We start from the raw sequence: 23275 nt of genomic DNA on the forward strand, positions 1-23275 counted from the left end.
TAACCTGGGAAATGTATGAGGGAGAAGCTCCCCATGTACCCCTAAGAGTAGCCTGTATTGGGAGGAGCAGTGAGGGAGTCAGCATCCCCTCTGGAGGGAGGGCCTGTGTTTCCTCCAGCAGCCTGGGTTTATTTGGGGACCTATTTAGATAATTATCCAACATGTCAGGAGGGAGTTTGCTAGCCACATGCCCAGGCAGACATTCTGCTAGAGGCCCTTAGGTGGGGGTCCTGGTGCCTGCCCGAAGATCTAGCTGATGGGTACCACTGAGGCCATGCAAGTGCAACAGGAGATCAGTCCTTCCTTAAATTTTGCAATCCAAATTGTTTCTAGTGAGTTAAAAGGCAAGGACCCAAGGGAGAGAGTCCTTGGGAACTGAAGAAGAGACCATGCCTTGCTGTGAAGGTCACATCTTATTTTAGCTTGCGTTGAAGAACCCGCCGACTTTAACCTGTGGAAAACACTAGAACACTTTTACAAGGGGAAAATAATCAATTTTGCAGTACCGATCTACAGAAGTCCCTGCGGAGGATGGTTTGTTTCCCATCTTGCGATCCTGGCAGGAGTCTTTTACCCCATACCTGTCGTTTTCAGCATCAGTGGCTCAAATTGTTCCTGATTTTTCGGAGCACAATCCAGAGGCGTCTCTGCTGAGGATGGGTTGTTTCCCATCTTGGAATCCTGGTTGGAATCTCTTACCCTGTATCTGTTACAGAGAGGTGACCACTGAAGGCGTCCCTACAAGTCAGCTCTTACCTAACCAACGTGTCCCTTGTTTGCTGCCTACCCAAGGCTATAGAGTGGCCTAATGGCTTGGGATAAGGAGGGATCAGGCCACTTTTACCCACCTGCCACCTAATCCTCCTGCCTTCTCTGGATCTTCTGGGAAAAAAACCTGACCTAATCATAGAGCTTAGCGAGCTAAATCATTCAAATGATGATATTCTTTTTATTTTATTTATTTATTTTTTGAGAGGGACAGGGATGTGATGGACAGTGGGTGTGCATCAGTGATGTCAACAAGGGCCAGGGATCCGTGTCTGCTTCTGTCACAGAGGGCCAGCAGAATGAGCAGTGACAAGACAGGCAAGCCCAGCTCCTCACCTGCTGACTCCAGGACTGCCCTTTCCTAGACCAACTGACTAAATAGCTGGGAGGAACAGCTCCAACATGATTACTTTCCCAGGAGTAGTTACAAATGCAGCCAGATTGATCATCTGCCTTAACATGATTTGATATGGTTTGTAATTTACTGTCCTGCTGAAAGCATTCATGTTATGAGGAAAAAACTACAAATGATCTTCAGATCTATTATTTTAAAATATTTTTGGCCATTTTTATGTACCTTTTGGGTTCAGGCATTATTTGGGGGGGTTTTGTTTCCAAAATAGTTAAATAAATTCATATTGCTTATCAGAAATATATATATATGTATATATATATATATAAAATGTCTGGCCTCCATACATATATATGTACATATATACATATATATATATAACAGGATCATATGGATTTGAAATATTTTCGCTTGAAATTTTAAAATATTTTTATTTTTTAAATTTGTTTTTATTGAAGTTCGATTTGCCAACATATAGTACAACACCCAGTGCTCATCCCATCAAGTACCCTCCTCAGTGCCCGTCACCCAGTCATCCCATCTCCCCACCTACCTCCCCTCTGCAACCCTTTGTTCATTTCCCAGAGTTAGGAGTCTCTCATGGTTTGTCTCCCTCTCTAATTTTTCCCACTCACTTTCCCTCCTTTCCCTTATAATCCCTTTCACTATTTCTTATATTCCCCATATGAGTGAAACCATATGATGATTGGTTGTATTCCTTTTAGAAGGCTGAGGAAGCAAGCAAAACACTGAGAGTCTGTCAGTGGGAGGCGTGTGTTGCTTGTGAATGAGGCTTCCCTTGGGGTGTGACCCCCCACCCCCCAGGGCCGCTTCTCCATCCTTTTACGTGTCTCAGAGACCCCAGGGCCACCAGTGGTAACCGAAGGGCAGGCTCAGTTTGCTGGATTGCCAGTCCTTATGTGTGCCGTTGGGATGAACATCAGGCTAGCAGGGAATTCTATAAATGAATGACCTTACTCTTCAGACCTCTGTTGCATGAGCCCTCATCCATAGGTCATGTAGATTCCTTTGCATCTCTAGCCCCAGGGTGCCTCATCAGTCAGGCTGATCATTAGCCAATTTCAGTTTTCCTTGTCTCACCTTTGCTACGGTTCTGTTCCAATACCTGAGATCCCATTGGTAAGCATGGCCCCACAGTAAGCAAAGTCCTTGAGGTGGGGAAAAGCCGATTCAGAAAGCCAGAAAATGAAAAGTGGAACTGATTAGGGTTAGGCCAACATTCCCTTCCTTTGGGGAAGGAGGATTGACCAAACCTTTCTCCAGAAGCCTCTCATCTGAGTCTTAAGACTGCAGCCCTGCTGTTCACCTTTAAGCTGACCAACAGGTGTCGTCGGGTTTTGCTGTTTGTTACTAGAAGAGTTCATCTAAGGGGGGAGAGACGTCTCCCAGGAAAGAAAGGCTAGAGTCCCCATTACTCACCCTTTGATGGGAGTGGTCCCGGGTTTGGGAACCAAAATGATACTGGAGAGCTTGGTTCTTGTCTCATGGAGTCGAAGAATGAATCTCATGGACAACAGAGAGTGAGCAAAGTGATAGAAGTTTATTAAGCAGAGATACAGAGAAAGGTCTCAGGAGTGAGAGGGGTCCTGCCAGGGAGGCCATTGAGGGCTTTTATGGTCTGTCTTTTATAGGAAACTGTTCGGGGAACTTGGTAAATTTCTGTCAATATCAGGGTAGATATTTAGAACAAACATGGTGGACTGGTAACTCTCACAGTAACATACAAGATGTCCTTCTACATATCATGAGCCCAAACAAGGTGCTCCCTTCTCTCTGAGTTAATATCTCCTCCATAATATTTCCCATATCTGGGATTTCTGTGATTACTTAGGAGCCACTAAAGGGGGATACTCCCTAACATTTTGGAGCTAGGGAGCCAGTTTTTTTTTTTTTTTTCTTCTGTTTTTATTGTCTTATCTCTGTTTTCCTGGGATGGGTAGGAGCCTGACTCTGGGGCCTTTCCCTTATCTTTCCCTGTCTAGCCCTGCCCACCCCTAAATCATTCCTACATCAGTATGACCATGCTTGTGTAAAAAGAGCAAATGGATGTAAAACATGTAAATGTGTGACATGTCTGAAAAAAATAAAAGGAAGTGTTAACAGTGGTCATTACCCCCATCTGAGTTACATGGAGAACATGTAGAGAAGACAAGAAGGAGGAGAGTTGAGTTTTATATTTCTCTTGTTCTGTGCTATTTAAAATTTACTCCATGGATTACTTCCCTTGGGAAACAATAAACATCAAAACCCCACAGAATACTCACATGGTCAAGATATTTCCTGGATTACTACAAAATATATTTATCTTTTATTAAAAAAAGAAGAAATAAAAAAATGCATGTATGTTTAATTTTGCAACGTATCAAATAATAAGAGATTATTCTTAATCTAATCTACTACCTCCAAAAAAAGTGAATATTGAAGCTAAAAATCGCAGTTCAAATGTCTGACATGGCTGGGTGTGTAAGACAAATAATACAGACTTAGCCCAGTTATAAATACAAATTATCTGCTAAAATATTCATCAACCTCTTTTAATATGAATATGTACAAAATTAGACGGCATATTTTAAGTTTTTAAATAAAATAAATATGCATAAAATTTGCATCTAAAAATTGCATGGCCATGGACCAGTTAAGAGTCTTCAGGATTTGTGCTTTGAGGGTCTTACTCATCTCATCATTCAGGAAGTAATAAATCTTGATCTGATATTAAGGAAATGAAAATTGAATCAGCTAAAGCTATTGTTAAAATTCAGTTTCCTGGAAACTCTAGCTTCAAAGGGAAAGGTCTGTGAATATATATTTAACAAGCATCTTTATTCATTAATATTATCAGGTGAATTTAGGCAATATGGGTTTACTATAATATTTAGCCTTCGGGTGTGGTTTTTAAAAAGATTTTAATAAAAACTTAAAAGTTACCATTTTTCTTTTGATGATATTCGGAAGAATATTCTATAAATAAACTTAATAAAATAATTTGACTTCAAAAAATAACTGGACATAACTTCAAGTATTATGGCTTTGTAGTGAATATTAAGAAATTACTGTTTTAACCAAAATATCCTATAACCTAAGTAAACTTTTCACATGTGTTCAAGGTATTGGTTGATAAATTTGGTATGGTAGTCATGCTATATTTATGACTTGGAAAGAAAAATAAAGGCTACTTTTTGGATTTTTTTCCCCTTAATCTGAAAACTCCTTCCCTAGCAAATCGTGTTTGTGTTAGTTTATCCCCAAAACTTGTTAATTTTGATTGTTAAAGTAATGTTTCTCAATTTTGTTCTCCACTGTCTAAATTTTAACATGGTAGTATTTCTAAAATTTTCTTTAGTAATGTCTATGTTTTAAGAATAGTTTAATCAAAGAGAAATGATTGAAGGAAATATAAGGTTCTGTTAGGCAAGTATAATTCATAAAAATAGATATTTCAATTGTTAGCTAAATTTCTGTAAATTCACAATTTACTTTTTTCCCCCCCAAAGATACTTGCATAACAACAAGGAATAGAAGCAGTTGTACCTCTTCAAATTCTTCGCTTTCTAACTACTTGTATGTCTTCATCTTGGGCCAACTGTTGCTGGGAACTGGGGGAACTCCTCTCTATACTCTGGGAACAGCTTTTATTGATGATTCTGTGCCCACACACAAGTCTTCGCTCTACATAGGTAAGTTTTCTCTTTCCTAACGTATCAATGTTTTGGGATCATTTCATTTTATTGCTTTTTAATTTATACATAAAAGCATAATGCATGCTTGTTGAAAAGTTAGTTGTAATTTCCTAGGTATTTCCATTAGATTCCCAGTAAATATTCGGTCTAGCAATATTCTTCATTTTGTTTCATTATTTACTGACACATGTCCTTCAGTTGAATGTGGTTATGAGTTTGGTTGACATCCTGCTCTGTTTCCTGTTCTGGGCATGCTAGCCTTCTTGGCAGTGCCATCCAAGCAGTAGGCTGTCCAGATTACTTGAATTCTAGGCTAATTTGCGCAGGGTGGGGAGATGGAGCTGTGCCACTCCACCTGATTTACCACATCCTACATGGACCTGACTAGAGTCAACAAAATAAACCACCCAGAAATTCTGCGGAGTTTTTCATTTCAGATGAATTCTTTTTATATACGGCTTAATTCTTGTTGGGGGTGGGGGGGAGGGAATCTAATGTTTGGTAATATAAGTTTCTAGTTTCTCTTAAATTCCTTCTCTAATACTCTTGCGACGTAGAGCTCACTAGGTTATGCATGGCCTTTCGTTAAATCAATGTGTTTCACATTTCATTTTATCAGTTTTCATTTTAATAATTTATTATTCTAATGTAGAGGACTGTCTTAGTTCCTCCAGTCTTCTCTAACAGAATATTGTAGACCGCTTGGCTTATAAACAACAGACATTTATTTCTCACAGCTCTGGAGACTGAGAAGTCCAAGATCAGGGTATCTACCCACAGATCATTGTCTGGTGAGGCGCACTTACTACTTCATAATCATTCATCTTTTTTCCTGTGTCCTCATATGACAGATGGGAAGAGAGGACTTTCTGGGGCATCTTCTTATAAGGGCATTAATCTCATTTAATGAAGTCTCCACTCTCATGATGTCATCAGTTCCAAAGGTCCCACCTCCTACCATCACATTAGGGATTAGGTTTCAACAATGGAATTTTGGGAGGACACAAGCATTCAGTCTGTAGTAAGGATTGTTGCCATAGTCTCTGGAAGTCAAATATGTTCAATGTAGCCCTAATAGAGACCACTAGATCTACCTAGGCTCTTCTGTAATGTGAAAACCACTACACTTCTACTTGTTTTCTCTACTCGTTTTGCCTTAGTCTCTCTGCAAGGTCTGATTCCCTCTCCTTGTAAGTTACAGCTCATCTGTACAATTTTTCTTGTATTTACTAATTTAAGAGTGCTTTTTTTTTTTTTTTGCAATTAGCTGGTGAAGATGCTTTTCACTCTTCCAGTTCAACAGATTTTCTTTCTGAAGTCCTCTTCTGATCAGTACTTCTAAGACAACTCTAATCTTTATGTTTTAGTAGCACAAAAATAGGAAGTTTCTCAAAAATTATTTAAACACAGTTGGTGGGGTAGAGGCCCATAGAACCATCCCAGATTCCATAAATCTGTAGGAGGACTGACTTAGATATTTTCTTGGTCATAGCTATGATTTATTATAGTAAAATGATACCAAGCAAAATCAGCAAGGGGATAAGGTGCATTAGGCAAAGTACAGCCAAAAACTGGGTGCAAGCTTCCAAGATTTAGCTCCTCCTAGTGGAGCCATACAGCTAGCAATTGATCCTGCCAGCAATGAGTTTGGAATATTTTCTACAAGTTCATTAGAGATTCAGTGAGCAAGGATTTCACTGGAGGTTGATCATATAGGGACCCTGTGCCTTGCATATATCAAAGTTCTAGATTCCTAAAAGGAATACAAGGTGTCAGCAAAAGCACATTGTACAGTGTAGGCACACTAACCTTATTAGTTATGGAATGGTGGCATCCCTCTGGGCAGTTCAATAAATCCCAAATGCCAGCTAAGGGCCAACCTTGCCAACAGGTCTTTCTGAAGTTAGCAGTCACAGGCCTGCTGTGTTAACTCTTTCCCATCCTGTAGGAACTCATCAAATGGTAGTTTTTGAGAGTAAAGGGCAAAAAAAGTAACAAAACTGGGAAACTTAATCTTAATTTTATTTTTCCATTAAGGAAGATACAAACAGTTATATATCTTATATACGTTTATTTTTTTCACTTTCAGATAACTACGTTTTTCACCAGATATATAGGTTTTATTGCACAAAATCCTTTCTTTTTATATATTCTTACTTCCCTCACTTTCAAAATGTTTCCTCCATTCTTTCTTTCTTTTAAAACAGTGTCTATTACTGGTGGCATACATTCTTCTATACATTCTTCTATGAGACACACTGTATTCATAACAATGCAAAAATGGGCAAAATGAAAAAGGTCAAAATTTGCTACCTTTTAGAAAAAATTTTAAAAAGTGGTTAATGCAACATCTCTGTCCTCACAAATGTTTCCAGGCAGTCACTCTTTATTCCTCTACTTCTTTGATGCTTTCCTTGGGTTAACAATCTTTTTTCTTTCATTGAACTTTTTAATTCATTTAATGTCATTTTGTGTTTAAATCTTTCATCTTAACATGTGCTTCCTATGCTTTCTATTTACTCTATGTCCTTATTTCTTGCTCTTTTTTTTTCTTTCTTTTGGCTAATTTAATATTATTTCATTTCTTCTCTCTATTAACTTCCTGGGTATATACTCTTTTATTTCTCATCTACTAATGACCTTATATGTAAACATGATTTTATGAAATTCTAATGTTAATCGGTACTTTTACCACATACTTGATCATCACAAATGTTCTAGAATCCTTTAACTAAAAATGTTCTTTTTAATCCTTTTCCCTGATGAATATTTTCACAGGAATATGACTAGCTGGCTAGTGATTTTTTTTTTCAGTACTTTGAAAATACTCTTTCTTTGTCTTTTCACTTCCACTCTTTCTTATATGTTTGCCATTTTAAGATTTTTCTCTTTGCATTTGATTTTCATCAGTTTTGTTTGTATCACGTGTATAGGTGCAAAATTCCTTTTATTTAACCTTTATGGATTTTATATGACTTCATAAATATATTTTTTGATATTTTTATTGGCTTTAGGATATTTCCTATGATTATTTATTCAAATATAACCTCTTCCTGTTATCTCCTCTCTTAGGACTCCCATTGCATGTATGCTAAGCCTTTTTTTGAAAAATGTATTCTTCATATATTACTCTTTTCTGTATTTTTTTTATCCTTTGTTTTTATTTTTTTGTGCTTCTTGGTAAATATATACTGACTTAATTGATTTTCCAGTGTGGTAATCCTCAGTTTAGTCCTGAGTAATCTGCCATGTATCTCTTCCATTTTAACTTTGACAAAGGTGTTTTATTTGACAGTATTTCTCCAAACCTTCCTTTTTGTTTTTTCATAAATTCCCTATCTCTGATGTATTTGGGGAACCCTGGAATCTGAGATTCCCTTTATCTAACTTCACAGATTGAGTTTATTTGAAGCAAAGCTGTACGTACTCTGTGGGCAAGTCTAACTTCTAACTCACTGTTACTTTTAGAGTATGGCCTCCTGGTACCAACATAAAATGTAGGGTGGGCAAAGTCTATAAGGTATAACTTCCAAGTTAGAGATCCTGGGCTGTAACTTTGGTTTCCCTACTTTTCTGGAGACTAGCAAGGATTGCTAACCTTCCCAGTGTATTTTGTAGAATCAGCAAATACACTCAGGAAAAATATCAGTCCCAGTTCTTTAGATCTTTCTCCTCAGAATTTTGACTCAGTGGTCCTTCAAAAGTTATGTTTTCAGATCATTTTGCATGAGCTCTACATTGGAGACTTGGTCAAGGACATAAATCATTTCTGCCATTGACATATGCTTAGCTTTGGATATGATATATTCATTCTTTTGTGTATGTGAATGAAAATCTTAGTAGTTAATAAAAAAATTCAGAAGGTGGTAATATATGAAGATACTAACATATGCATAATCTTTTGCAAAAATTTGAATGTTACAATGCATGGCAAAATTTTAAATATCTGAGAGAAATAAGGTCAATTTAATTCTGCTGCAAGTGGAAATGGAAGATTCACTAAGTATGGGACTTTAAATTAATGGCTTACTTTTATGAAACGGCTAATCATCACATCCAGGTTTTAAAATCAGCTGCTGTAGTGCAAAATACATATTGCGTTTGGAATGTGTACGGAGTAGAAAAGACTTCTCATTTCACATTATTTTCTTACATAACAATTATAAACAGTAATTATTATCATCATCCCTGAAGGGTAATAGCAGATGTACTACTTCTGTTGCTATTTAACATATGTAACTTTCCATGAATATGTAATTATTGGATTTATTGCAATTATTATTATAGTCTAACAACTTTTACATTGAATTACATATATATTTACATTTAAAATATATTTTATAGTTATATTTATTTTTAAAAATATTTTCAAGCTCCTTACTTAACAAATGGTACCAAATTGTATTTTTTATTGAAAATATGTGTAATTTTGTTGTAATTCTAATCATTTCAATTTTTCTACAGTAAAATATTTCTTCACTACTGTAAGACATTCATAACGAAGTTGTACAGTTGACCATTTTCAATGTCTTTGTTCTTCTAGGAATTGGCTATTCTATGTCAATATTAGGCCCTGCTATTGGCTATGTGTTGGGAGGACAGCTGCTAACCTTGTATATTGATGTGGATATGGGACAAAGGCAAGGCAATATCTTTTTCTTTTATTTATTTCATTTACCACTAGGAATTAAAACTGTACACTCCTATGTGATTGGGTATAATGAATAAGAAAATGTGGTTATACTTTATTTTTTAAAAATATTTTATTTATTTGAGAGAGAGAGCATAGGAATGAGGGGGACAGAGGGAAAGGGAGAAGCAGACTCCCCATGGAGCAGGGAGCCCCCTGTGGGGCTCCATCTCGAGACTATGGGATCATGACCTGAGCTAAAGTCAGACACTTAACCTACTGAGCCACCCAGGCCCCCTGAAAATGTGTTTATAGATATGTGATTTGTTCTTTGAGCTGTTAGTCCCAGTTTACTATTTTAGATAGTATATAAAAGATATGAAGGAAGTCCTTGAAACAGAGAGCTGGGTTTTTAAGAAAAGTTTTTAATTTCAGTGGAGAATTACATGAGTTTTAGGGTTGGTGTGTTTGGGGAGAAACCGATTGATATACAACTATGAGAATCATTGTACAACACTGTTAATAAATTATTTTAAGAAGAACTTTATAGTCAGAGAAAGACAAATACTATATGATTTCATGTGTATGTGGAATCTACAAAACCATGCGAACAACAACAAAAAACAAGCTCATAGATACAGAGAATAAATTTGTGGTTACCGTAGGTGGGGGAATGGGTGAAATGAGTAAAGGGAGTCAAAAGGTACGAATTTCTAATTTTAAAATAATTAAGTCATGGGTGTAATATACAACATGGAAACTATAGTTAGTAATATCGGACTGCATTTTTGAAAGTTGTTTAGAGTGAATCTTACAAATTCTCAAAACAAGAAAAACAGTTCTATAAATACAGTGATAGGTAATGTGTTGGCCATTTTGTAATATATAGAAATACATAACGTGATATATAGAAATAATGCATCACTGTATTACATACCTGAGACTAATATAATATTGTAAGTCAGTTATACTTTAATAAATACATTAATTAAATAAAGGAATTTTACGCTTAAATGAATGCCTTAATTGAAGCACAGTGTACGGACTTTTAACACAGATCAGTGATTTGCTATAAGATGTACTCAGTATAGTAGAGAAGAAAAACTTAGCCAAAGTTAGGTAAAGAATGTTCAGAAATTCTATGTATGCTTCCAGATATTTAGCATACTTATATTTACTATTAAATATTTTACATTTCTATGTCACATTGCCATTTGAAATACTTTGTAAGCCATTATAGCTCTCATTTATGCCTGCTGTCTGTTGTCTGATTCATTGCAATGACTTAGTTTAAATGTTGGATATTATAATACTATTCCCCTATATATGTGCTGAATTGCAAAGTATATACTTATCATAACTGCATTTTAATGAACAAGGTAGAGTTAACTTTTATATTTTGTTTTTCTTTTTTTTTTTTATATTTTGTTTTTCTATCACATAGCATAGGTATCTCTGAAGATGATCCACGATGGCTGGGGGCATGGTGGATCGGATTTCTTCTGTGTTGGATCTTTGCTTGGTCTTTGATAATACCTTTTTTATGTTTTCCGAAACATTTACCAGGTAAACATATCTTCTTTAAAACCAATTGTTAGGCCAAGGGTTGCTTATAATTTGTAAGATGCCTAGAAAATTCATTGTTTTATAGAATTTCATTTGTCTGCTTATGCAAACTTTTGGATATTTTTGTCTTTAGGAAATACTGGGTAGCTATCGAAATACTCATGGTTTTCCTTTATTTCCAATTAATAAAAGCAATAAAACTATATGTATTCACTTTCTTACTATATTTATATACTTAATAATATATATTAATAACATAGTAATAACATATATAATACTATAATAATATGTAATATGAGTAATAATATATTATTATAAATATACTTAATAATAAATTTGTTTCCTGTCTGTTTTCTGGAATCTTGCTTTATGTATATGCAAGATACGAGATCTTTCAAACTATTAGTTTGTGTTCAGTTCCTCACTCACCAATAGTCAATCTGCCTTAAGTCATTGATATTATTTGTTGATGAGAGTACCAGTACCTTTTTTTTTCATTTGTCATCAAAGTAATACTGTAGTATACTCATTATCACCATATTTCAATATTAGTTTCCTAAAAAGAAAAGGTTAATAGAAAAGAATATCCATTCCTTTCTTTGTAAAATTTTGCTTCTATATAATCATATAGTTCAAATACATTATCTGTTGAAATATTTTTCTCTAGGCAGAAGGTTAAATAGTTCTTTCTGTTGTCATATGCAGAAGGATAGATGATTAATTTTTCGGAATGGGCAAAAGAAAAGTGAGCAGAGTAGAAGTAGGTGAATTCATTGATTTTTTTTTTTTTCTACCCTAGACCATCCAACTTATAATTCCATATATTGCCTTTTTTCTCAGATTTATTCAGGGTGCCATTATTAAAAATCAAAGGGATATGGTAATACATGGTAAATGTTTCATCTGCAAAGTATATTAAAGAGAGTAAAGGGAAAGAGCCTCAAACATACTTTGTTTCAATATAATGGATGAAAAAAAGAGATCCATTCTAGAGGAAGAAGAGAATTTAAGAGATATTTTTAAATAAAGGGAATGAATATGTCATTGGAACAAAAGTGTCTCATCTTAATATTAGACTTGCTGGAACCTCCTTAGCCAATAGGAATAATACTAGCTCTCAGGACAGACAAATTACATACATAGATATTTGTGCAATTTTGCTGACAGAGAGAAACTGGCTTCTTACGTTACAGAATTTGTATATTTGTAGAAATATGTGTCAGTTAAAAAGTAAGCATTTAAAAAATGAGAATGAAAAAAATTTAAAAGATAATGAAAAAATAAAAAGTGAAAAATGAAGTGATAGAACAAGTACATTTACTTTTTTTTTTTTTTTTAGGTACAGCAAAACTTCATAGTGAGAGAACTTGCCAGACTCATAAGGAAAAGAGTAGTTCCTTAAAAGACACAGAGGAGAATTTTGGAACAAGTTTGAAAGATTTTCCAACTGCGCTAAAGGTAAAATAACACTGTATATGCATAGACACACGCACACCCTCCACATTTAAATAGGTAGATATATGTATGTATGTATTACATAAACACGAGTAAATATATACATATTCACAGACAAATATTTCACAATTCATTTTCATTTGCCTATTTACTATGGTTCTAGCTTTTATAAATAAATAACTCTTCAGATTTAATTTTATTATGTTTGGAGTAAATGAGAGCTATTCCAGGGTAAAATGGTTGAAAGAACATGAGTTATCTTCTTGGCAATATCAATATTCAGTGGTTCCTCCTTAGGACTGCAGCCCATCATTATTCTATGCCATTTCCCTAATGTAGTGGATCAATTGGTTATCACTGAATTGTTAATACCTATTTGAGAATGTCAAACCGATATTTTTCCCTTGTGAATGAAGTGGCAGTTAGTGGTTACTTGGTTTGTATTTGAGGTTAAAGAAACAAATGGTATGGTCTATTCTGTTGTACTTCTAAGAAAGACATTCTTCCCATATAGCATCATAAAAATTTTGTACATACAGGAGTCTATAATTTTACCTTTTCAAGATCTGAAAATTATTTACCTTTCAATTATTTTCATTTTCCTCCTCAAATGAAAGCCTGAAATGTTCTTATTTCCATTTATCCTACTTTTCAACTCTCTGTTTTCTCCCAGGTAGGCACAATCTTGTGTTTTGCTGAGATTGTTCATGATTTTTAATTCCAACTTCTGTTTTCTTTTATAAATTCTTGTGTGTATTACCATCAAGCGTTAACTCACCACTGCTTTTTAAAATTCCTGCTTCAAGGTTTCATGCTTCATGGTCTTGATTCCGATTCAGAACCCTCTGGGTAGACTATTATATTGCTAGTTTTCCTCAGACAAGATGCCATCTAAGTATCCTTGAATACTGAATGATATTTCTGACTGGATGAACACTTTCGGATCACATTATTTTAGTCCCAGAAATCTGTGGGTGTTACCTTGCTCTTTTCTGGTTAATTGTATTGTAGTTAAGAAGTTCCATGTCAATGTGATTCTTTTTCATCTCCATCTGCAAATTTATAAATTTTTTTCATTTATTTGCAATTTCAGTCAATTTGTTAGGTTATGCCTCTATGTATGTGTTTTTTCATTAATCCTTGTCAGGTGATCTTTTTTTTCATTAATCCTTGCTAGGAATCCATTATTTTTTTAATCTGATTAAATACTTTCTGCTATTATCCTTTTTAAAAAGTATTGAATGTTTTCATTTGGGCACTTTTTCTCCTTTTGTCACTATTGTTATTCTTATGTTAGATCATCTGAATCTGATTTAAAACTCTCTTATCTTGCCCTTTTGTGACTCGTCTATGTGGATCTGTGCATGTGTGTATTTTGTTTGACTTAATGAAATTTCTTTTGCATTTAATATTCCAGAACTATAATTTGATTTTAACTTTATGGTTAGATTAAATTGACCTAATTAATCTCTATTCTCTCCCCCAATAGATTAAAAAAGATTCTGAGAATCTTTTCTCAAAGACCAAGCAATGTGGACCTCTCTTTAAAATTATTACTATGTAAGGTTCTTAACTATTGAGTCCTTTACTCATGGAACACTACAGATCTTATACTTAGAGACCATTCTCATCTGTACTTGTAATTGAGTTCTTCGCTTACTAGACATGGAAATTCAGAGCACACTACAACAAATCAGGCAAGGGATAGATTTAATGTATGGAGATTTATAATCGACTGGTAAAGGGAACCTTTCCAAGCTGGCTTTTACCTTCTTTACCCAGTCGCTGCATATGATAAGGCACAGTCACCCTCTTGATGAATCACCTATCAATTCTCTAGGTGCTGCATGTATAAATGTTCTCGTTGTAGTATATATAAAGCTATTAGTATTCTGTACTTACGCTTTGGTACTGGAGAAAATGCTGAAATTTATAATTATATTGTATTTATTAAAAATTTGCCATTTCATCATGCTGCTGATTCTAATGCTACATTTTATAATATAAGCATAGTTATTCATTTGGTGAACTATATTTTTTCTTTAGAATTTGATGGGGAATACTGTCTTTATGTGTTTAGTTCTTTCAACTTCTTCAGAAGCCTTAATTACTACTGGGTTTGCTACATTTTTACCTAAATTTATAGAAAATCAGTTTGGATTGTCTTCCAGCTTTGCAGCCACCCTTGCAGGTAAACCATTTTCTTCTTTGTTCGAATTTAATCTAATAATTTTACTTTGCCACATTAAATGCTTATCAGAATAGTCTATCATTTTTGATAGCCCTCTTTTTAAAATTTACTATATTAGTTTCATACAAGTTTCTAATTTTCTGACATTTGACAGTCTGTTTTATGAATGAGAAATACAGAAGCTGTAGAGCTAAAGAGCATATTTGTCAATCTTAATATTCAAAACATTAATTTTATTAATCTCTTGACATAACCATTATATCATTTATTCAGGTGTTTCTAAATGGCTAAATAATATTCATATGTTAATACTGTGCTTGTTTTTGATGTTTTCCAATTCTCATATGAGTTAACTGAGTACACATGTATGTTTTCTCACTCTCTGTGTCTTCTTTCTCACCAGGGGCTGTTTTAATTCCTGGAGCTGCTCTTGGTCAGATTTTAGGTGGTGTCCTTGTTTCAAAACTCAAAATGACATGTAAAAACACAATGAAGTTTGCTTTGCTTACATCTTTAGTTGCATTTGCTCTGAGTTTTGTATTTGTTTATGCCAACTGTGAAAATGAGCCATTTGCTGGTGTGTCTGAATCATATAATGGGTAAATATATTTCAGTGCTTTTGATATTAATGTCAGGGTAATAAACTATGTGTATATTTCAGAGTACATGCTTTCTTGAGTAAATTAATGAAAGATTGGCTTTTTTTTTTTTTAAATTGGAAGGCTTTCTCCTATGTAAGGATATATAGTTTTTTTTTTTTTTAGTTTGTTTGCTTGTTTATTTATTTTTAAAGATTTTATTTATCTATGAGAGACACACAGAGAGAGGCGGAAACACAGGCAGAGGGAGAAGCAGGCTTCCCACAGGGAATCCGACGTAGGACTCGATCCCAGGACCTGGGATCACACCCTTAGCCGAAGACAGAGGCTCAACCAATGAGCCACCCAGGTGTCCCTTGTTTTGTAGTTTAAATAACTGACATCTTATTAAATGTTGGATATTTATTCAGAGAATAATTAAGGGACATCTGTTCTATCCTGGATATCTATCCTGGATACTATGTTGAGGGATACAAAGATTAGTATAATGGAATCTTTGTGCTGAAGGGATTCACATCCTAGGGGGGAATTTCTTATCTTATATTGCTATTGAAAGTCTTGAAAAATAGAGGTGATTTCCTATGGTGAAATTCATGTATTAGGTGGGTTGAAAATAATCTAGGAGAGAAATTAAATGAAACTAGTCCTAGGTTATACTAATTATTATTGTTTCTACTCTATTTTTTGTTTATTTTTTTTTTCTATTTTAGAAGCACATGTTTATTGGATGTTTATTGGAGAGAAAGAAATGACTTCTTGTTGTTCTGACTCATAAACATGTTTTTACCTGTAACTGATGTGATCATTTTTATCTTTCTTTGCCTTGTTTGTTTGGTTTTGAAATCCCAAACTGTGAGTTAGGTGATCAGGCAGGTTGGCATTGCACTGTGATGCATTTATAGCCTGTATTGCTGCTTTCATTGTTTCATTACATGTGTTTGAGGCAGATGAGGGAGCCAGTACTCCATCCAGGTCAAGGACTCCACAGTTTTTTTAGAATATGACATTCAGGTAACCTAAATAGAATGTACTTTGTTTGCATGAGTTTGCCAGTAACAATTATGATTTGCAATTGCTGTTCATTTCTGTCATTCTTTTACATTAATGAGTTGCTGAGCATTCTGAAGCAATGCTAAGTTCATTTCTATTACATTTATTCACATTTGTTGACTACATCTTCTGGCTGACTTTTATGACAAAATCCCTGCTCTAAATGAGTTTACAATGTAGCAGGAGAGATGGGGGAAACAAAATGGTAAATGAACAATGCATTAGGTAATGAGAGACATACAAAAGGCTATGAAATTCAAAAGGAGGGCTTTTCAGTTTCCTTTAATTAGACTCAGGAAGAGTATGGGCTTACATATCCTTTAAGGATACGAAGAGTTTTGGGAAGAGAGAAAGGCTGAGGGGGAATATGTTAGCCATAAATGCTAGAAAGTAAAGGCTAGGTTCAGGAACCAGTTTGAATGAGACTTAGGTTATGTAACTGTAAATCAAAGTTTCTGGAGATGCTGAAAGGTAGGTAGAGGTAAGCTCTGCAGACCTAACTTTAATATCTACAAACTTCACCCAAACATATCCCGAGGAACTACTTTTTTTTTATGTTCCTTTTAGAAGAACAGAAAGTTCTGGATAGGTTAACACTTGTTAATCTTCGTGAAAAATGAATGATGCAGATGTGAATCTATTTGCTTTTTTTTTTTTTTTAACCTTAAACAAGAGTTACTACCAGATAAATTGTCCTTAGTCTATGGACAGGAAGGAAGACAAGTGAGAAGGTGTTAGTTTGAGGGGTATGTGGCCCCAAATTTTCAGTTTTAGCTCTGTGTGCTGCATATTAAAATGTACATATTATGGGTAGCCTCATTCAAGAAACATGTGTATTGGGATGCCTAGGTGGCTCAGCGGTTGAGCATCTGCCTTTGACTCAGAGCCTGATCCCAGAGTCCTGGGATCGAGTCCCACATCCGGCTCCCTGCATGGAGCCTGCTTCTCCCTCTGCCTGTGTCTCTGCTTCTCTCTGTGTGTCTCTCATGAATAAATAAATAAAATCTTAAAAACAAAAAAACGCGTATAAGAAAAAGTAGTATATGGAATAAAGAATAGACTAAGAAGCTCAAGAAATATGGGGCTCCTGGAGGCTCAGTGATTGAGCATCTGCTTTCGGCTCAGATGATGATCCCAGGGTTCTGGGATCAAGCACTATATCGGGCTCCCTGTGGGGAGCCTGCTTCTCCCTCTACCTGTGTCCCTGCCTCTCTCTCTCTCTCTGTGTCTCTCATGAATAAATAAATAAAATCTTAAAAAAAAAGAAGCTCAAGAAATAACTTGTTAGTGAAAGAAGTTATGAAAATGGAGCATTTTTTAGTAGATTGCTGTAGGCTTTCCCCATGCCATGTAATCACAGGTGGTTAGAAACAGCTTTTTTGACTATGAATTATTTAGTGAGGCTTATTGATAAGTTTAATTAAAACCCTGTTAAACGATATACATAAAAAACTTAAGATCAACAATACTGATTAGTGGATATTAATAATATTTATAATATGTTACATGAATTCATTCTTAAATGTTTAATGTGGGCACAACAATTGAAAGGAGACTGTCATTTCTAAAAGTCTATTAGTTATTAAAAATCCCTATGGTTCTTTTACTGCCTTGACGATATAGGCAATTTGAGTCTGCTTTGTTAATCAGTGCTAATAATGGTGATTTGTGTTTTACTTTATACTTAGAATCTCATAAAATATGAAATACTGTACCAAGTACACATAATATTTTTTCTCTGTCTGGTCTATAGCTAGAATTTCTTTTCTTATCTGAAACAGCACCTTAAAGAAGCATACCTATTAGGATGTTGTAATACATTTAGGGAAATCTTTGCTTATGGTAGAGGCATAATTATAGAGTAGTTTGGATTCAAATAAGAAATCAGCATTTGAATTCTATTTGTCATATACACATTGCTCATATAGACAGATGTGTGCATATATCTATTTTTTAAATATTCAAAAATTTTAAAATTTAAAATACTTATTCATTTTTAAAATACTATGTATATTAAGTCCATTTAATATACTTTGCAAGCATTGGCTATTTTCCTAAAAATAGTTTCCTTTACCTCTTGCAGTAAAGGTTTATAAAATATATAGGCTTAAGTGGCATATGTAGGCTTGATAATAAGGGATATATGCTACATTTCTTTGTTTCTTGAAGAGAAGTTTGTATCATACTGTTTTCATGTTTTCAATAGTCACTTATTGAGAGTATGAGAATTATATATTGGGAAATTTAAATTAAAAACCGTGTAGAGGCTGTTTCTAGAATTGAAGGGGTAGTATTTTTCTAGTCGCTGTACTCCTATATCTATATTGTAAGCTAGGTATAGGTAGTCCTGAATGCTTTCTTTTGCGAGTAAAACAGTGCTTGATAAAAAAAATTGAGCAGCAGCCTATGGAATAGATTAGAAGAGACTCAAGGCAGAGTGACAAATTACTTAGATTTTACACTCTGATCACCTTTCCTTCAAACTTGGACTGATTTGTTTCCAATTTTTTTTTAATTTTTATTTTTTATTTTTTTATTTTTTTAATTTTTTAATTAATTTTTATTGGTGTTCAATTTACCAACATACAGAAAAACACCCAGTGCTCATCCCGTCAAGTGTCCGCCTCAGTGCCAATTTTTTTTTTCTATCCTTCAGTCTATTTCTTTCATGAATGAGCTCCTGATTCTCCACCAACCCCTTAAATATCATCATTTTCCAACATAGTGGTTATTATCTTCTAATCTTTAGATAAATCACTCACTTACTGATTTTGACCTCCCAGTGCAGGAGTGTTAGCTTCATGGTTACTATGAGGAGGGGTTTTATTATCCCTTTTGCTCTGCTCCCCCTGCCCCCACCTTTTCTTCTTCCTCCCTTTCCCTCCTTCCCTCCCTCCCTTTCTCTGTGTCTTTGTCTCTATCTCTTTATTTCTTTTCTTTTTTAAAAGATTTTATTTATTTATTCATGAGAGACACAGAGAGAAAAGCAGAGACACAGGCAGAGGGAGAAGCAAGCCCCTGCAGGGAGCCTGATGCAGGACTCGATCCCTGGCCCCTGGAATCACACCCTGAGCCAAAGGCAGATGCTCAACCCTGAGCCACCCAGGTGCCTTGCTCCTAAAGAGTCTCACTCAAATTTTGCCTGCCTTTCTTCCATGCTTCTAAAGTGTATTTTGCAAAAACTTTTAACCACTCACCATATTAGTGTATAATTTTCTGTGTCCATCTCTACTCCTAGACTGTGAAATCTTTGAGGACAGCAACTACCTTACTCAGCTTTGTATTCCTGATACCTAGCATGCAGCCTAGCATTTGCTCAGTTTATTGGTTGAATGAATGAATAAATAGGGACTCGAGAAGTATCTTTGATTAGGGTAACCCTTTATCTTAACAAACATATTGCATCCTATTAAGAGGCAGTCTGGAACACAACTGAGTCTGGGAACCAGGAATATTTGGCAAAGACAGGAAAAGTGATTTAATCTCTCTGGGCCCTAGTTTTCCCACTGATAAAATGAGTATGCTGAATACCATTATTTTATTCATCCTTCTAGACTTAAAATTTTGCCTACACCCCAGGGAAATTAGGCAACGTCTGTAGAAATTTTGGTTGTCATAACTGAGGGAGTGTTACTGGCATCTAGTGGGTAGAGACCAGGGATGCTGCTAAGCATCCTACAATCCACAAAATCAGCACTCTCCTCCCTACCACCCCTTGAAAGAGTAATGTACAAAAAAAAAAAAAAAAAAAAAGAAAGAAAAGAAAAGAAAAAAAAAAAAAAGTAATGTACCAAATGAGAAACCTTGCTTTATTTGCTTTCTCTGCCTGTTTTTCTAATCACTGGCATGCGTTATACAAGTATTGCTCATACTTCCTCTCTCTCTCCCATAAGAAATTAAATTCTACGTGAAAAGACAGACATTTGTTTTACTCATTCAGTAATTAAATATGTGTTAAGTGAGTAAATAAATGACTGAATGGAAGATGTAGCAAGGCTTCTGAACTGTTCATTAAAAGTTACAATACAGATAATTTGCCCTCATTTAATTTCTTGTTAACAGGACAGGAAAACTGGGAAACTTGACCGCTCCTTGTAATAGCAATTGTCACTGCTTGAGATCATATTATTATCCTATCTGCGGAGGAGATGGAATCCAGTATTTTTCTCCCTGCTTTGCAGGTTGTGCAAATTATACTTCAAAAAGACATCCAAAGGTAACACGTGTCTTCTGCTTTACTTTAATGAGGCAGTGTCTTTGTATATTTATGGACGGCCATCTTTATCCCACTAGTGGAATTTAGTGGTTCTAGTTCTTCCTTGCTGCCCAGGAGGGACCATTCAGAAGCTAGACATAAAGTTTTAGTCAAGTTAGATGAATAAACTCTAGAGATATGCTGTACAACATTGTGCCTATTGTCAACAATAATGTATTGAATGCTTTAAATTGGTTAAGAGGGTAGAGCTCAGGCAAAGTGGAGTGAAATAAGAGTGAAATATTATTTACCTTTTTATATTTTAATTTTCTCAGCCAAATTAATTAATTCTCAAATACAAATTTACTTTTAATTCTAGATTAGAATGCATATTAGTTTACCTACATAGGATTTTTTAAAAAATGAAATGGTTTAAGAGAGTCCAATAGAATTTTATTGTACTACATCTACAATCTAAAGATTTCATGTTAGCTAAATTTAAGAATTTTGGGGGAAAATGACATTCAAATTATCGGTAGCACATAATGTTATACATTAATAGATAATGTGATAACTTTGAGAAGACCTGCGGGAAATACATACATGCTATAGTATAAGGGATCACAATAAATAAGATAAATCAGAAATACATGACAAAAGAGCACAATCTTGACTATTTGAAATGTAGAATCATGAAATGGCATTCCTTTTCCCATACAAAGAGAAGTTTAAGATTGCAGGAAAAGATTTCTATGTAAATAAGTATAAATAGATAATTGGAATGATCCATAAAATTACTTTAGATTTCTTCTAAAACCAACATGGATATATTTGTTGGTTATAACGTGTGGTTATACACGTTTGCATGTTCATACATACACACATAAATCTGTGTATGTGTGTGTACACATATACATATATCTTTAATGATTTTATGTGCAATAAATACAGTTAGGTACTCCTACTATATTTGTCACTCCTTCCTGCAGGTGTGAGAATATGAGAAGCAATGTACATTTTTTCATATTACTTAACTTACAGATTTTTACTATTTTTATTATTTTTAAAAGATTTTATTTATTTATTCATGAGAGACAGAGAGAGAAAGAGGGGCAGAGACACAGGTAGAGGGAGAAGCAGGCTCCACGCAGGGAGCCTGACGCAGGACTCGATCCCAGGACCCTAGACTGACTTTAGCACTAAAAAAAAAAAAAAGATTTCTGGCCTTCAGAATAATAAAAGAATGATTTCATTTGACTTCTTTGGCTTTAATATGACTTTTATTGAGGAGTTAGACTTGTAAAAAGATTTATAGTAAGGATAGAATTGAGATATAAAAAATCTTTAAAAAATAGTTATGCCTAATGAACTTCTTAAACTCTCAGTTCTTTTCCTTTGAAAGTTATACTTGTGATCTTTTAACATGTTTCCTTCTAACACTTTATATTATTAATTAAATATGTATATATTAAATAGTTAATATTTTATGCTTATATATAAAATAACCTTTTGGATAATGAAGTAATAACTTCAAGTTTTTGATTGTCATAAGTGTCATCCTAGAAGATACACAGTTTGCTTTTAGTAACGCAGTTACAGAAAGTTCAGAAAGTTATAGTGGTTTAGTTGAAAGTAGGACTTTCTCCCCCCAGAGAATTATGATGTATTAGTCTATGTTACTGTGCACTTGTTAAAATTACAGTGTTTGTCCTTTGAAACTAGTGTAAATAGATTGTCACTCTCCCTGCTTCTTTGTCTTCTATAATGGAAAACTATTTGAACAATTATGATCCATTAAAAGTAGTTTAGAATGTGAGACCTGGTAATTGTTTATTCTTGTCAATTTATTTCATAAGTCAAGAGTCAATAATAGGTTACAACTTGAGACAATGAACTCAAAACTCAAATACAGGCCATAAAATATGACCCCTTATTTTCTTAATTTTTGCTTAATTTTTTAAGTGTTAATTACTCCTTCCCAGCATTATTTATTATGTATAGATCAAGACTATGTAAAGTGTTTGCCATGTATAGAGATCACTTAAAATGATAAAATATATTTTCAAGAGGGGCACCTAGATGGCTCAATCTGTTAAATTACTGACTCTGGATTTCACCTCAGGTCATGATCCCAGGGTTCTGGGATTAAGCCCCATGTTGGGCTTTGTGCTCAGTGGGGAGTCTGCTTGAGGATTCTCTCTCTCCTTCTCACTTTTTCCCTTCCCCCTTTCACGCTCTCTTTCTCTAACATAAATATTTTAAAAATATATATTTTCAAGATAAGTACTTTCAATATTTTCTTGTCTACTATTTCTAGGTATATCACAACTGTTCCTGTATTGAGAGGAATGTAGAAATAACACCTACTTTGGCAAGTTTTGATTTTGAAGCTAAAGCTGGAAAATGTGAAAATCGCTGTGCAAACTTGCCTATATTCCTTGGCATTTTGTTTGCTACAATTGTCTTTACATTTATGGCTGGTACTCCTATAACTGTGTCCATCCTAAGGTATATATTATATTGTGAAATTTGCTGTTCCTAAGACTTATGTTGGGTGAATAGAAAATGGACTCAAGGATTCATTTGGGGTTTATACTGACCATTGGTTCCAATCGTAATTTGGTTCTTATAAGGTCACTAGTTCTATGGCATTGGATTCTACCCTAATGAAGTTCTACTTCATTGAACCCTAGGTGAATGAGGTTTAAATATGATCATATGAAAATGTCTTAATATTGCCTACATGGAATATACCTGATTTTAGTTTCTCT

The 23275-nt window shown here is 34.5% G+C and overlaps 1 protein-coding gene across 1 annotated transcript in view; it reads left to right on the forward strand.

Moving 5' to 3' along the window:
* Positions 1-23275, forward strand: part of SLCO4C1 (solute carrier organic anion transporter family member 4C1) — a 78439-nt gene that overhangs the window by 41328 nt on the left and 13836 nt on the right. Inside the window, exons 3-10 of the mRNA XM_041753871.1 lie at positions 4633-4815; positions 9362-9458; positions 10893-11014; positions 12354-12472; positions 14516-14660; positions 15064-15259; positions 20372-20525; positions 22822-23012. Coding sequence (XP_041609805.1) covers positions 4633-4815; positions 9362-9458; positions 10893-11014; positions 12354-12472; positions 14516-14660; positions 15064-15259; positions 20372-20525; positions 22822-23012 — 1207 coding nt within the window. The remainder of the gene's footprint in view (positions 1-4632; positions 4816-9361; positions 9459-10892; positions 11015-12353; positions 12473-14515; positions 14661-15063; positions 15260-20371; positions 20526-22821; positions 23013-23275) is intronic.

The sequence above is a fragment of the Vulpes lagopus genome, chromosome 4 (assembly GCF_018345385.1).
Source record: "Vulpes lagopus strain Blue_001 chromosome 4, ASM1834538v1, whole genome shotgun sequence".
NCBI lineage: Eukaryota > Metazoa > Chordata > Mammalia > Carnivora > Canidae > Vulpes > Vulpes lagopus.